Source organism: Dermochelys coriacea, chromosome 19 (assembly GCF_009764565.3).
Source record: "Dermochelys coriacea isolate rDerCor1 chromosome 19, rDerCor1.pri.v4, whole genome shotgun sequence".
NCBI lineage: Eukaryota > Metazoa > Chordata > Testudines > Dermochelyidae > Dermochelys > Dermochelys coriacea.
In genome coordinates, this window is record NC_050086.2 from 7,422,947 (window position 1) to 7,440,092 (window position 17,146).

At 47.8% G+C, this 17,146-nt stretch overlaps 1 protein-coding gene across 1 annotated transcript in view; it reads left to right on the forward strand.

Moving 5' to 3' along the window:
* Positions 1-373: 373 nt before the first annotated feature.
* The window catches only part of MACF1 (microtubule actin crosslinking factor 1), a 259,982-nt gene continuing 243,209 nt past the window's right edge, over positions 374-17,146 (forward strand). The window contains 1 exon segment of the mRNA XM_038377247.1: positions 374-608. Coding sequence (XP_038233175.1) covers positions 389-608 — 220 coding nt within the window. The 5' untranslated portion in view covers positions 374-388.

A 17,146-nucleotide genomic window follows, 5' to 3' on the forward strand; every position in this document is an offset into this window, starting at 1 on the left:
TAAACCTGCCCTGGAGCGACATCTCTCAGAGTCTCCAGGCCTAGTTCAGCCTTTGCTCTTTTCTGCTGAAACTGCCAACATCCATGCCATTTCCACGGGGACCCTGAGTGGGGGCCCACGCCAACTAATTTCTGAACAGCCATTAGGTCGTAAGTGCTCAGCACTCATTACCTGCCTGTGTCAAACTGGAACAGGTGGCTTGGACTGGAAAGGATGCCCATTGCAGTGCCAACACCCTGAGCCACCCAATGGCCACGTATTGGTAGGACCACTTGGGACATCAAGAGAAGGTTACTAGTATCTTCCCATGGAGCTGAACTTCATGCGTTGTTTTATCCACCCACAGATCGCTGTCCTTGAAGAATAGCGGATCCCTATCGTGTGGGCCATGTCTTCCTCTGATGAAGAGACCCTCAGCGAGAGGTCGTGCCGGAGCGAGAGGTCGTGCCGAAGCGAGAGGTCCTACAGAAGCGAGAGGTCGGGAAGTCAGTCTCCTTGTCCCCCAGGCGACACCTTACCCTGGAATTTACCCCTGCATGAGCAGAAGAAGCGGAAGAGCCAGGATTCAGTGCTGGATCCAGCAGAGAGAGCCGTTGTCAGAGTAGCTGGTAAGGAAATATGCAGTACCTAGGAATTAAAGCCATGTCTCTATTGTTCCCTTTATAATTGTCCCCTGAATCTCGGCATGAGGCCACCATCCTTCCATGGAAGGTCAGATATGCCTTCTTTTAGAGCTCATCCAAGCCGCTCCTTGCATCAGCCCAGAACGGCTGCCTAAGGGCCATCCCAAGTGCCCCACTCCCATAGGACTGATTGTGCTTCTCTGTAGCGCTCCAAGCCTCCTGCAAGCCCTGGGGGTGAGGGACCCAGATTCAGGTTTGTGCTGCCACTAGAGCACTGGACTGGCTCCCTCATTTAAACGAAAGGGAGTGAAACCTAGCTGCTGTGCGTGGTAGTGCCACGGTGTAGGGTGATACAAGAGGCCCATGTTCAGAAGTGACCTGAGGTCTCTCAAGCCTTCTGTGCTCTGGAAGAAACGGGACCTTGTCATTCACCATCTGTGCAGTTCCACCAGCAGTGGAAGCCATACTGTAGACAGGCCATCGGCGTCTTTACCACTGTGGGGTTGTGTCAGTGGTGGAAGATGTTATGTACCTGGGTCTCAAGTATTTTCACTACAAAGCCAGTTTAGATAATTCAGTACCTAAGCCTGCATGTGCCCCTGTCTACCCTCTATCTTCCACCATTTCTGCCATTGGTGGGGCATCTCCACTAGGGAATCATGTATCCCATTTGCCAGTGTAGACACAGCCTCAGTTCCGTGGCTGGTAGAGTGCTCAAGCACTCTACTGCAGAGATGCTAGGAGATGATGATGGTCCTTCAATGCCCCCACTGATTGGAAGAGCCCTTTCACTCTCTCGTTCAGCCCTGGGCCATGAGTCTGGTGATGAAATTAAATGAACAGGGGGGTATGGAGGAAAAAATGCTGTTTCTTGGGATAAAGTAGCCACCCATCCCTTCATTCAAAACCCGAGTATTTGAGCCAGCCTCCTCCATGACTCAAAGACCCAGACTCTGAGATGCAGCATCATGGTTTCATGACAATTACTTGGTCTGTCGGGTCACATGGAGCTGGGTGTCCATGGCAAGTGAACGTGAAATGAAATGCACAGTTGATGGTGTTCAAACTGAGCCATTTGCAAGGGGATTGGAGGAATCGAAACATTTGTAGTGGCTCAGGGGGCATCCTTGGGGGCAGTGGTGGAAACTACCCACCCATCAGTGTGGGCAGGGGCCTAGACAGCTGGTAGTCAGAGGGTGGGCATGCAGTGGTTTTCCTGCTGGCTGGTTCTCTATGGGTAGGGTTTGTTGCTGTTTTGTTTGTATCCTTTTGACCATATGTTTAATTGGTGGCAGGGCACCAGGAACATTTCTCTTGGTTTGAGTCCAAATGAGTAAATAAGCAAATAAAGGGCTGAATGGATCCCTGGTGGAAGAGGTCCCCTGAAGTCCATGCCCTGACCCAGGGAGGGATTTGTGGTTCAGAAGGTTTCTGATTTCATTCCAATTTGATTCAGTCATGGATTTTGCTGTGATCCTCTGGCTGCTTTCACATCCCTGGGACACTATGTCCCCTGGGGCTGTGGGCCGGTCTCTGGTCACCAGACATTGCATCCGATGGAGCCCACTGGCTGCTCACATGCACTGGGCACAATGTGCAGTGCAGCCTATGGGCTGATCTCATGTCACCCAGACAGTGTCCAATACATTTGTGCAGATGCCTGAATTTCTGGCCCTAATTCTGCACCCATGTCCTGTATCTTGCAGGGGGTTCGAGCAGGCCGGGGAGAGGATCTGATATGTCTGCTTCTCCCTGGACCTTCACTTATAAAAAATACAAAGAGTTAGAGTCAGGGACGGCCCAATATGGGGGTAACTATTACATTTTTTTAGGGCGTTTGTGGGGGACCCTGCTCCACTCCTGGTCTGAGGGTTAAGCCCTTGCCCCGCTGCTGCTGACATTTGAGAGGGAGCCCCCTAGTGTCTTCTCATGGCAGCAGCAGGACGGAGGCAGCTCAGCTACTAGAGAAGTTAGCCCTACAGCAGCAGTAGGGCTTGGCCTTTTCCAGATATCTGCCTGCCGGGGTGTGGTGCTGGGGGGTAAACAACCTGAGCTGTATGGTGAGGGGGAATGGTTTCATTGCCTGGGGGAAAAAAAAAACAGCTGCCAGAGCCTTTGGTCTCCCACACCCCCCTCCGCTGGCAGGGTAGGTGCCAGGTTCTCCCCTCCCTGCTCGATGGTCCTTTGATCTGCTATTGGAAGGGGAGAGAAAATGGAAAGTAGGACTGAGATTGTCCCAAGTGATTGGTGATTCTGGAGCAGCAGATCGAGACACCTTGAAGGGTGTCTTGCTTTGAAGAAAGTGCTGAGCACCTTTCCCTGAAAACCAGGCCCCTTGCAGGTGTCTCAGGTTGGGCTCCAAAAGTCACAAGTCATTTTGGTCTATGTCTGATTAGCCCCACCCTCCAGTCCTTTCTCCCCACGCTGGGAAAGTGACTCCGTCCCACCCACCTGCCCTACCTATCTCTTGGGGATGGGAAGGAGCAGGAGGGGTGCCTCGAGGTGTGTGTGTGTCACATGTTGGCCTTAAGGGTCTGCTGCTGATTGTCTCTCTGAAAACAGCAGCTGCCATGAGGAAACCCTAGGGGACTCCCTCTTTGATGTCATTAACAAGGGGTGGAGCTTATTCCTCACATCCAGTGAGGAAGGGTCTAAAATACCCCCAAGTTAAAATAAAATCACTTCCATTTGGCTCTTGCCAACCTTGTCCCCCTGTAAGGCAAAGTGGGGTCCAGGATAGAACCATGCTTTAATGTCAGCCTTAGATGGTGGACACTTTGAAGCAGAGACCATCTCTGATCTGTGTCTGTACAGCGCCTAGAACAATCCGGCTCTGGTCCATGATCTGATTGGAAGATTTTTGTTTATTGATTTAGACAAAATTTCCCATGGAAAAAAATGTGAAATTTTGTTTTGAAATGAACATTTTATCTTGAAATTAAATTTTGAATTTTTTTCTAAAGAAAAATTTCCAAAAATGAAAAAAAAATGCCCATTTCCGTTGGGTGGGAAATTTCAAGTTTCAAATTTTACTGCCAAATGAAAATTCCTAGTTTCGACCAGCTACACGTGGTGTTATGGTAATACGAATAATGAATAATGAGACTCAACAGCCCTAGGGGAACAGAAAGAGTTAATCCATCTCTGTTCTGGGGAGGGAGATGCAGCCTGCCAATCAGGGAAATCCCCCAGCCCCATCGGAAGGCTGCTTCCTGGTGTGAGTTTGTCATTTTGTTTGCAAATGCTGTTCAGGTGCATGGGGGTCCCTGGCAGGAGGAACCGGCCAATTAAAACGATAATTCCTGGGATGGGAGGTAAAATCAAATGGCGGGGGTGTGGGAAAGCCCTGTCCTAGAAACATTGACCTTGGAGGCTGGATTATGAAAATGGCTGGAAAAAAGGATGCAAAGTGTGGCTCTGATTCTGGGGGGCGCTGAGCAGCCACAATTGAGTGGACTCAGCACCACTCAGGATTGGATTCTGCCTAGCGCTGTGTTCCTGATCTGCTTCCCTACAATGTGAAATAAAAATCTGGTCCTGCAGAGTGCTGATTCCTCCTGCAAGATGACGAGCGCCTGCCATTCACAGTGGATTTGAGGGTTGCCCTGATTTGGGTCCCAGCTGAAGAGATGAGAAATGCTGCTATTTCCCCAGCTGTGACTTTGCTCTGATCTTTCCTTCCATTCTGTGATGCCGGGGTCTGTCATCATGCTGGGTAGATCTAGCCCATGATTAAAGGAAAGGGAATGTCATATAATCTTCTTTTATGCAGATTTCACATTAAAAATAACTTGTGAGTTGCAGCTAGACCGCACTTAATGGGGAAGAAAGAGTCAGAAGCAGTTTCATGTCACTGGATTTGAAAATGTGTTGAAATATTGATTTGGGTTTTTACATTATTTATTGGGATCTTTGCTGGAGGCTGCACCAAAGCACGAGGAGATGTGACCTCCACATCTTCCTGGGATGGGTGCCAGTTTGGAATGGTGTCAGACACCTGGGTTTCCATCCACACTCGGGACTGTGACCCGGGACAGATATCGGAGGGAATTTTTTTGTAGCTATTTCAGTGAGAGTGAGCACCTCTTGGTACAATCAGGGTGGAGCTAATAAGACATTACTATAAAGACAGCTGCCTGTCATTAACGAAGCCCATTCTCATTTCTCAAGGAGATTACTGGTGCCAGGATGCGGCTATGTCCCTATCCGCCCCCACCAATGATTGGGATCCCTGGGTTAGTTATTTGAGGAGGGGGTGTTGAATCAGCTCCCTGAAATACAGAACTCTCCCCCTGCAATTGTATGGATTCCAGTCCTTTAGTCTGCCAACAGCAGCTTGTATTCATCGCCAGTGGGATAAGTACACCCTGAGCCACCCAAGAGAGCACAGCGGGGATGTATTACAGCTGTGGTGGGTCACAAGATGAAGGCAGAATTGTCCTGGATCAAATACTGGATTCTGTGGCTTTCACAGGTGGTATCAGTGGGGAGTGAATGAGTGTCTGGGCCAAAAGAATTTCTGGGTTCAGGAACAACACAACTACTTGCTACTTGTGTCCTCTTGCCTTCTGTATCCACCTCTCCTCCTCCTTGTTCTCTTTTCTTCTTCTCTCTTCCATTGCCTTCCCCATCTCCGCCTTGCTCCCTTGTCCTGTTCTCTGTTAGGGAGCACAGAGACCAACTCCGGAAACAATCTGGGCCTTGGAACTGTCGCTCTGTTCCCCATGCTGCAGGAAGCAGAGAACGGATTACAAAGAGCAGTCCATCAGCCAACCCGGTGTCAGGGCAGACTCAGGGCGTGGCTCACTCTCCATACCAGATGCCTCTGTTAATGAAGCAAGGTGGTGTCACAGGGCTCCAACAGCAGGGGACCAGCAGTCAGGTTCTCTTCCCAGCTGTTAGTATAGACTTGCTGTGTCTTTGAGCATGTCACTTTAGCTCTGTGCTGTTAACCTGTCTGTAAAAGGGGGATCTTAATATGGCCCCAGCTCATGTTGGGTGCCATGAGGTTTAATTCATCATTATTCATAGAGCACTTAGATAGCAGATGCTGTAGCTGCACAGAGTATGATTATTATGTACTGTCTCTAACGCAGTCACTGTGCATGATACTTTACGGGGATGAGGTGGATCCTCCGTCACTTGAAGTCTCTGCAAAGAGACAGTATGTCTTTCTAAAAGATATACTCTAGTTCATCCACAGAGTATTGGGCTGGCAGAAGGAATCACTGGGTGAAATTCTCAAGCCTGTGCTAGGTGGGAGGTCAGACAAAGGGGTGATCATAATGGTCCATTCGGACCTTACAATCTATGGATCTGTGAAATAAAAGGACAGTCGCTGCCCCAGTGAGCTGAAACACAACAAAATGACAACCTGCTTTGATGGGTAGGGGACTGGGCAATGGGCAGGAGATGCTAGGAGACAATCTTAGGGGTGGAAACTGCTTCTGTGCTGAGTGGACCACAGACTTTGTGTCACTTTGTTTACTGCTTGTTAGTCACATTTTTGTAAATGTCTTTCCGGGTGGAGGGAGGGCACGATTATTGTTTAAAGACTTGACAGGAGCCTTGAGTGCGGCAGTTCTCAGCCATTAGGTCTCAGGGCTGTCCCCAGCACTTGAGGTGCATGGGTGAATCTGTTCCCATTCCTCTTCTCCGCTCTTCCTCTGAAGCGTTTTTGCTCAGGTGCTGTCGGGCTTCCTGGGTGGTGCTGTGCACCTTGACATTCCACTGAAGGCGATGAGCTTTCAGGTGCCCACCTGACAGCATCTGGTCACATGAGTGGCTTGTAAACCTTAGCGCCCACACAGAGTAGAACAAAGGATTCTGGTACCTATCTGTGGAGGTGTGGCTGGGAGTGGCTTCTTGTGGGTTCTCCAGACGAGACAGATTTAGAGCCTAATGTCCTTTACAATTAGCTCCTGAGGGCAGGCTGCTCTGTCTTGTTTCAGGGGCTTGGCATATTCTCGTGCTCATGGCAGCGAATGCTCCACTTTGGATTGAAAAGACTCTTTGATCCTAAACCTGTTTGGACTTGCTCAGCCCGTGGGCCATATTCTGATTTCAGGTTTGCTGGTATCAGTGTGGAGTAACTTCAGAGACTGACTGCCTGGGAATAGCTCTGGATTTACAGTGGACTAACTGGGGGGCTAGAGACATGAATATACTTAGGGCCTAACTGCCTCGTTAGGTGCCGAAGTCCAACTCTTAGGCACTACTGACAATCTCAAAGCCACTGCTCAGCTGCTGCCTGAAGTCCCCCGGTGCCTAATTTTCCACTGGTAGGAGGGAACAAAACTGCCCAAGTCCTGACTCTGCCCCACAGCTAACAAATTGCTGGAAGCCCCTGCAGGAGCATTCTCAAACTAGGCGTTCTTCCTCAACCTATGTCACTGGCAGGGCCTGATTGGGGCTCAGTGCACGCCTACAGGAGTGAGCCTTGCACAAAAGACAGTGGGGGGCAGGCCCCAAATACCCATTAGCTCAGTGCTTTGAGCACTCCCCTGGGGTGTTGGAGACGCTGTAGGATTTGGAGCAGGGATTTGAATCCAGGGCTCCCATCTCCCAGGTGAGTGCCCTGGCTACAGAGTCAGTCACTCTCTCACCCAGTAATATGGAATTATTTAGACAAAGTGGAACAACTCCCAGAGGAGAGATTGGGGCAGACTGCCCCATTAGAGCCAATAACCTGGTAGCTAGGACGCTCACCCAGGTCCAAGTCTCTGCTCTAAATCAGGCGGAGTTGGGATTTTAATCTGTGTCTCCCATCTCCCAGGTGCTGGCCCCAAGCACCCTGCAGTGGGCTGAGGGCTCTCTTGCAAGAAAGGTCTGACCTGGCTGAGGCGACTGACTCCGGAAGAGGGTTCACAGCTTTGAATCCCAACTGGTGGGAGAGACACTATCTCTGGCCTGTCAGTCAGGAGTCAATGGGAGTTAGGTATCTTTGTGAGTCTTGCCCCTTTCCTCTGCATTTCTTTCCTGGGTAGCTTAGGTGGCTCCCCGTTCAGCTTGCTGGCTTCTGGGAATAGCTTTGTTAGATGCCTAACTCTCCCCATGCATTGTATTTGGAGCCTGAGGACCTATAAAATGATAGGGTCTAAACTAGCAGTTACCACTCAAGAAAGAGATCTTGGAGTCATTGTGGATAGTTCCCTAAAAACATTCGCTCAACATGGAGCAGCAGTCAAAAAAACGAACAGACTGTTAAGAACCATTAGGAAAGAGATAGTTAATGAGACAGAAAATATCATAATGCCGAAATATAAATCTATGGTACACCCACACCTGGAATACTGCGTGCAGTTCTGGGCTCCCCATCTCAAAAAGATATATTAGTATTGGAAAAGGTGCAGAGAAGAGCAACAAAAATGATTGGAGGTGTGGAACAGTTTCCAGACAAGGAGAGATTAAAAAGATCGGGACTGCTCAGGTTCAAAAGAAACAACTAAGGGGGGATATGAAAGAGGTCTAAAATCATGAATGGTGTGGAGAAAATGAATAGGGAAGTGTTATTTACTCCTTTATATAACACAAGAGCTAGTGGTCACCTGATAAAATTAATAGGCAGCAGATTTAAAACAAAAGGAAATACTTCTTCACACAATGCACAGTCAACCTGTGGAACTCATTGCCAGGGGATGTTGTGGAGACCAAAAATATAACTGGGTTCAAAAAAGAATTAGATAAGTTCATGGAGGACAGGTCCATCAACAGCTACTAGCCAAGATGGTCAGGGTTGCAACCCCATGCTCCAGGTGTCCCTAAACCTCCAACTGCCAGAAGCTGGGACTGGATGAGAGGGGATGGATTACTCGATAAAATTGCCCTGTTCTGTTCATTCCCTCTGAAGCATCTGGCGCTGGCCACTGTCAGAGGCAGGATATCGGTTTAGATGGACCATAGGTCTATCCCAGCATGGCTATTCTTATGTTCTGACTCTGGGATGAGGATTGCACGAGGTGGCAGTGGCACCTAGCAGTTAGGAGTTGCAGTGCTAAGCATTGCATGACCAAAGTACATTTGTGAATCTAACCCAGAGAGCAGAATGTAGCTCAATATCTACGTGCAGGGAGTGGGGCTGAGACTGAGAAGACCAATCCTAAAGACAAACAAGGGCAGCAGTTGGGCAAATACACGAGAGGCACTGCTGGCATTTTCCAAGGGTCCTTGTTTCATCCACATTCACAGTGACATTTGGACTTCTTTGTCATTCCGAAGTTCAGTTTTAATCTTTATCCGAGTGGCTTGGTTGAAGCCATTTCAATACACTCACCTTCCACAGCAAAATTAATTTTTAATTAACAAACATTAAAGAAACTGGTTTAATGCGAGCCCCAGGGATGTGGGAATAAATCTGATTATTCTTTGCTGGTTGGTGAAATGCAGATTCTGCCTAGAGTTAGGGAGATGGCAGCTTTTGAACAGCTGTGAGATGCCCAAGGTGGAATTAAAAAAAGCCAGCTAGTAAACAAAGCTTTTTCATTTCCTTGTGACTGTTTTTAATTCAGTTGTCTATAAGTCTATTTCCATATACACCTTTAAAATCAGAGCTTGCTTTCTAATGGAAGGCAAACAGCAAATCTGGCCTGTCCTAAAGGGACAGACGGTCTTGCCTGTTCCTTGCTGGGAGTGGCAGTGCAGGATGAGCGAGCCAGGTTTCCACAGGCAGGGAGGGAGAGAATTCATATGAAAAGAGCTGATATTTCTTGTCTCTGCTGTGAGCAGCCAGAGGAGCTGGTTTAAATGAAAATCTGTCAGGGTGGTTGTTATTTTGCTTGTCATGGACGTTGTCTTATTTCATTACTCAGCGGGCACACAAGCCATTCAGAGATTTAGCTGCAAGGACGGCAGCATCAATGCATGAAGAGCTGCCTTGTGCCATCATAAGCTCCTGAATTTAAAACCTCCGCCCCTGTGGGAGGCACAGCCATAAATGTAGCAGTGCACAATACCGGAATACAGTGTTAATTACCCTCGCTGATTAAAGCATTAAGGTAAAGCAAGCTTTTAGTTAGTGTTATAATTTGCCTGCCACGGCCCATGTGCTTTCAAAGATGAACCGGAAAGGTTCTTAAAAAAATTAAGGGCCTCAGATTCTAGGGGAAGATTCCTTAAGAGGAAAACAGTCTTCAGAGACTACAGCTGAGTGAAGTGAGTGATCACTTAGTTCCGTTCAGACTTCATGGTCCTATTTTGGGTCCCAGTGCAGCAAATCACTTAAGCCAGTGATGTGTCCCCTTAGCAGTAACAGAATGAGTCTGCACCTCCCTGGGCTGGGAGCAGCCGCTGGGGGCCAAGAGCGGTAGCTGTGGCTGGGGGTTGGGACTGGGGATGGGGCTGCAGTAGGGCTGCCAACCCTCCAGGATTGTCCTGGAGTCTCCGGGAATTAAAGATTATGTCATGTGATAAAACCTCCAGGAACACATCCACCGAATTGGCAACCTTAGTGTAATGGGGCTGGGTGGTGCTCCCTACCCGCCCCCTCGGGGGCATGACCTGGGCCCTGCTGCAGCCCCCTGGACATTCCTCTGCGCCCCCGTAGGGGGGCACGCCACACAGTTTGGGGACCACTGATTTAAGCACATGCATAACTTTAAGCACGAGTACTCCCATTGACTTCAATGATCTTAACTTTAAGCATGTGCTTTAAGTGCTTTGCTGCACTGGGACCCAAGAGCATACATCTCAACATTTTCAGAATTTGTGATTTCAGCACTTCTTTCCAGTGAAGACTGAAATGCCAAAAGGTTGCATGTTTTGATGTGAAAACTGCCATTTTGCTAGGGGTTGTTGATTCAAATAAATAAATAAAATTGGTTTCAGAGTAGCAGCCGTGTTAGTCTGTATTCGCAAAAAGAAAAGGAGTACTTGTGGCACCTTAGAGACTAACAAATTTATTAGAGCATAAGCTTTCGTGAGCTACAGCTCACTTCATCGGATGCATTTGGTGGAAAAAACAGAGGAGAGATTTATATACACACACACAGAGAACATGAAACAATGGGTTTATCATACACACTGTAAGGAGAGTGATCACTTAAGATAAGCCATCACCAACAGCAGGGGGGGGAAGGAGGAAAACCTTTCATGGTGACAAGCAGGTAGGCTAATTCCAGCAGTTAACAAGAATATCAGAGGAACAGTGGGGGGTGGGGTGGGAGGGAGAAATACCATGGGGAAATAGTTTTACTTTGTGTAATGACTCATCCATTCCCAGTCTCTATTCAAGCCTAAGTTAATTGTATCCAGTTTGCAAATTAATTCCAATTCAGCAGTCTCTCGTTGGAGTCTGTTTTTGAAGCTTTTTTGTTGAAGTATAGCCACTCTTAGGTCTGTGATCGAGTGACCAGAGAGATTGAAGTGTTCTCCAACTGGTTTTTGAATGTTATAATTCTTGACGTCTGATTTGTGTCCATTCATTCTTTTACGTAGAGACTGTCCAGTTTGGCCAATGTACATGGCAGAGGGGCATTGCTGGCACATGATGGCATATATCACATTGGTAGATGCGCAGGTGAACGAGCCTCTGATAGTGTGGCTGATGTGATTAGGCCCTATGATGGTATCCCCTGAATAGATATGTGGACAGAGTTGGCAACGGGCTTTGTTGCAAGGATAGGTTCCTGGGTTAGTGGTTCTGTTGTGTGGTGTGTGGTTGCTGGTGAGTATTTGCTTCAGATTGGGGGGCTGTCTGTAAGCAAGGACTGGTCTGTCTCCCAAGATCTGAGAGAGCGATGGCTCGTCCTTCAGGATAGGTTGTAGATCCTTGATGATGCGTTGGAGGGGTTTTAGTTGGGGGCTGAAGGTGATGGCTAGTGGCGTTCTGTTGTTTTCTTTGTTGGGCCTGTCCTGTAGTAGGTGACTTCTGGGTACTCTTCTGGCTCTGTCAATCTGTACCCCTCTGATATTCTTGTTAACTGCTGGAATTAGCCTACGTGCTTGTCACCATGAAAGGTTTTCCTCCTTCCCCCCCCTGCTGTTGGTGATGGCTTATCTTAAGTGATCACTCTCCTTACAGTGTGTATGATAAACCCATTGTTTCATGTTCTCTGTGTGTGTGTATATAAATCTCTCCTCTGTTTTTTCCACCAAATGCATCCGATGAAGTGAGCTGTAGCTCACGAAAGCTTATGCTCTAATAAATTTGTTAGTCTCTAAGGTGCCACAAGTACTAAATAAAATTGGCTTAGTGTAAAATCTGCATGAGAGAAGACTCATATCTGTGATTAATATTTTGCAAGGAAACACAGAAACCATGAGGTTTGCCTCTTAACAAAATCCACCCAGCACTATTTTTCACTCTGCAAAAGCAGACACACCCAACCTCCTGTAAGGGATTCTGGGTAGCGTAGTCCAACAATCATTCTTTGTGCTAAGCACTGTAATTGGAACTACCACTAGAGAGCATTTTTCAGAGTAGCAGCCGTGTTAGTCAATGAAGTGAGCTGTAGCTCACGAAAGCTTATGCTCAAATAAATTTGTTAGTCTCTAAGGTGCCACAAGTCCTCCTGTTCTTTTCACTAGAGAGCAGATTTACTGTACACTAGACTCAAACTTGAGGAATCTGAGTAGGCACAAGTTCACCCTTCCTCTGCTTCTACTCCTGCCCTTTTTGCTCTGTGGCGTAATGGAGGGTTTAGTTTCCCTGACTAATAAAGTTTAAGTTTTAGAAACAATTGCATTATTGGGTGGGACTTGGAGATTAGACCCGCAAGAGGGGTGTGGTCTGACACACAAACCTGGGGCTGGGATCTCCTGGGTTCTTTTCTCAGCTCTGCCGCTGACTTGCTTGTGTGACCATTGGCTTGTCAGGTCCCCGCTCTGTGCCTCCATTACTCCATCTCTAAAGAGGCGTTGGCAGGGATAGGGCTGGGTGAGGACTCATTCGTATTTCCAAAGTGCCCTGAGGACACAGCATGTGAAATGCAGTTGTTGTTCTTTCAGCTGGTTCAGGGGCTGATGAATCAAGTGCTGGGGGTGTTGCTGCTTTGGAGGTTTCATGCTGGGTTTAAGCCTCTAACAAGGAGTCCGGTGGCATCTTAAAGACTAACAGATTTATTTGAGCATAAGCTTTTGTGGGTAAAAACCTCACTTCTTCAGATGCAGGGAGTGAATTTGGGAGCGAGGGGGGATTACAGGGCACCCAGCTCTGCGAGGGAAGGATTAGCGCACTTGGAGATGCTCCCTGTATGGCAAACACAGAAAGCAAAAGGAAATTGTCTGCTCTGTGGCTTAAAGAGCCACAGGGATTGAAGTGGAAGGCAGCTTTTCGTGTTGCCATGGTAACGCAGATGGCTGAGTAACCCTTCTGCTGGTTGCCATGGTTACAGAGCCCTTGAGCAGGGAATGTCTCTCGGGCTGCCTGCCCCCATCGGGGACACCGGGTCCCAAGGTGTGCGTGTCTCTGAAGGCCAAGGCCAAATCTTACAGCGGCAAAAAAACCAACAACCCGCCAGGATTTCTCCAACTCCCAGCTCTGGAGCTGGGGTCTGGATCCAGCAGAAACCTTCTCCTCCTGTCAAGGCACAAAACTGTCCAGAGAGGCAGAATGAGGGGGTGTGGCTGGCGGCCGGGTGGTGGTGAATCTGACAAGAAGGGAAAAAGTCTGCCATATGAAAACGGATTAGCCGAGTGGAGCCAAGCCAAGGGGCGGGGCCCGGCCTAGTGGCAGGAGACTGATTTCCTCCGTCTCATCTCGGAAACCAGCATGGCGAGCAGCCTGGCGATGGGAGCACTCTGCTGGCCAGTGGGAGACGTGGGGTCAGGAGCAATTTCAGGGTGGATTTTTGTTTGTGGAGCTGCCTAGGAGGGGCACAGACTCAGCCACAAAGTGCCTATCCACGGGAGAAAGGGGTCAACAGCCCATATGGCACCCTCGCAGCTTTGCGAGGACGAGTCCAGATCAGAGATTATCTTGCATGTGTGGAACTAGGCCAGCAGTTAGCAAAAGAGTCCCTGGTGCCCAGTGAAGGGGTCGGGGTTCCTGCCCCAAAGAGCTTACAATCAACACATGAGACAAGAGACAACAGATGGAGACAGAGAGACAAATGGGGGAGTGCAAGGAAATGATGACATAAACCCAACTAGTTGTAAAATGATTCTTCTTCATTTATGAAGTGGATTGTGTGATGGGTTTCTTGCAGTAGCATTGGACTGCTCTTGATTCTTCCAGTCCTATGTCCCTAATGGGCCCATCTCTATCTATGCCCTGGATATTGGATATTGCCTTGAGCAAGTGATGACAAGCAAATTGCTTCAGACTCCCTGATAGCAGGGCCAGATTAAAGAATGTTGGGGTCCTATGCACTACGGCAATTGGGGGCCCCACCTTCCCTGCCCTGTGGAGTGGGTGGGTGGGAGGCCCGGGGAGGGAGTTGGGGAGTGACCCTGCCCTGCACTCATTCTGCAGCAGCTCCTGTCCCATGGGGTGGGGCTGGCTTGGTTCCTGGCTGGCCACAGCATGCAGGCGGAGCCCTCCTGTGATGCCCTGTCCCCTTCCTGGCCCTCAGTTGTTTTTGTTCTTTTGTGCATGGATGGGTCCCCCATGGTTGTGACCTCCCCTTAGATGGGGGCCCTGTGCAAGTCAGTGCACATTGGTTAATCCAGACCTGCCTGCTAGGGTAAAGAGGGAATTTGATTACATATTTGTTTGGTCAGGAGAGGAAGGTGTGGGCAGCATGTTTGGCTGCCCAAGAATGGTTGTGGGAGCTGATCTTTCCGGGGGATGGGATGGGGGCTGGTGGTGCCCAGGAAAAGTGGGAGTAGATCCTATCTCTGGCTGCCTGGGTTGGTTCCATTTTCTACTGCAAGGAGTAGGAGGAATGTCACTTACTTTACAGTGCAAAAACTCAAAAGCACCAGGAAAGAGGGAATGTGGGATCCAGTGAAGAAGTCCCTCCACAATCGCCTTGTGCCCTGGCCACGTTTCAGTGACAACCCTTCTGAATTGTCTGGATGCCTCCCATAATCCCCAGTGACCTCTGATGTTTGTAACTGTCTCTCTTCTATGTTCACTCATGCTTCTCCAGAGAGCAGGTGGTGGTTGAGTGAAGATTAAAGCCTGGGGTGGGTTTTCTTGCATCACCCAACTTTCCCCACTAGGTGCTGCTCAAGCTGCATTTCCTTTTTCTTTCCACACCTGCTGAATTAGTCAGATGGTGTGGGAAGAGAAACATTGTGACAATAACCTTGTTTCAGAGATTTGCAAGGGTGCTCCAAAAAACAGAGCCACAAGGAACTCGGAGATCCTGCGACTTTGGGGTTTTGCTGCATATTATACTAGTCTAATTAGGCTGTGGGACAAAACTTAAAGGATGAATGTGGAGGTTTTGCATCAATGATGATCTGATCTGAATTCACGCCCCATCCTGGTTTTTGATTTTGCAAAATCAAAACTGGACTGATGAATTATTTCAAAATCAATCCCAGACCGAGGAGATTTTGCAAAACCAACCCCTCTAGTGTTTTTCCAATTGCTAGTGTGTACACTCTTCGGTTACACAAATAGCTTCCAAGACTCAAAGGTAAATAATAGTGTCAGCAACAAATCTGACCTCTGCTTACCCATTTATCGTACTGAGGTGTTAATTTCAAAGCCTACCTGGACCATTTAGATGCTAATGTTATTAAGACCAGGCCATCTACCAAACAAACACTCAACTGGAGTTCGCAAAAAGAAAAGGAGTACTTGTGGCACCTTAGAGACTAACAAATTTATTAGAGCATAAGCTTTCGTGAGCTACAGCTCACTTCATCGGATGCATTCAGTGGAAAATACAGTGGGGAGATTTATATACACAGAGAACTGAAAATCATTGATTATCTGCTGCTTGTTTTCCCTCCACTCCTTATTTTGCCATGCTGGGTTCTTAGCACCAGCCATCCCAGACAGGACTTACCTGTCACACTGCTTATTTAATATGAAACTCTGTGCGGGTATGATACCTGATCTATTAAACTGTCTCCTGACCAATATGCTTTCCTTATGCCTTATTACACTTTGGCAAGACTTGTAGAATACACAATGCCAATACAGATGTTTCGAGTTGATAAGGTATATGGGTACTGCTTCAAGCTTATGTACAAACCATCTGGAAGAAGGTCCTGGGCAGCATGCAGCTACATTTTCACAGCTGGCCTCTCATTTTTGGGTGATGAAATTTGAGGCACTATGGAACTGATTTTTGAAGAGGTGCTGAATACCAACATCTCCCATTGACTTCAGATGAATGTTTGGGTGCTTAGCACTCTTGAAAGTTAGACCCAAGTTTTCTCAGTTTGGTTATCACCTAAAATTGGTGGCCTCTTGTTAAAGTTTGCAGAAGAAGCACTGAGCTAGGGAATGGAAGCCTGAATCCCAGTTTGTTGCACGAACAGTGTGCTAATGTTCAGGCATTCACGCCTGCTAATGAGCCATTATTAGCTTAATTTGCATATACCTGCAAAACTGGCTTAAAGTTCCCTGTTCTGTCAAGGTTGAAATGTCACTTGAATGATCCACAGATCTGGGGTGCAAAATATCACCAGAATCATCATTTTTCTGTTTAATGCAGGTGGCTCCATAATCCTGAAAGTAAATTTTAAACAAATAGGGGCAGAACAATTTCATGGAAAACTACTACACCATTGGTGCAGGTATTATTTATTTTTAAGCACTGAAAATGTGGCCAGCGCTGTACAAAACATATAGGTCAGAAGGTCCTCACCCCAAGGAGCTTGACCAGTGAGTAATTCCAGTGAAGTCAATGGGAGTATTGTCAGGGTGAAATCCTGGTTCTGTTGCTGTCAGTGTGGCTTTTGCCATTCTTCTTAGCATATGCGCAATGTGCCGGGTACTGATGGGGAGTGCAATGTGAACACTGATCCATGCCTTCCCCCCCCCACTTTTGCCATTGACTGCAATGAAGCCAAAGTTTCACCTACAGTATGTAAAGTTAAGCATGTTTATGTCTTGATCTGCATGGATGAATTGTGCCCAGACACAAGGCTTTACCTACATGGATCTGACTGCAGGATCGGGCCTATATAAGAAGTGTAGGGAAATGGAAAATTGCTAATCTGAACCCAAGTTCCTCTGGGGATTTTTAGCAGACAGAAACTCTGCCCTAATATGACTTTAGGATCCTGCTCTTTTTTCTGTCCCAGCCGCTGACCCTCAGATTTCAGCCAGGCTATCTTTAAAATACTCCTGTTTCTCAAGCCAAACTCACAGGCTCTGACCCTGATCCAAAGTCTGTTCTTTTCTGCTTACTCCTTCTCTCCGTTTCTGCATTTTGTTATGGTCCAGGCCCCTCTAATAATTTCTCCTTAACTCTCCACTGAGAGTCTGGATACTCAAAGTGCTTGTCAATCTAGAGCGTGTTCTGTTCTTGTTTTTATATGGCTGCAGTTCCTACTTTGGTTCTGGTCTGTGCTGTATGTTCCAGCTTAGTTCCAGTATTTACCCTTGTAACAGCGGTTGGATCTTGGTCCAGTTCTTTTCCATCTCCGTTTCTGATTCCAGAAGTAGAGTCCACCTAGGTTCA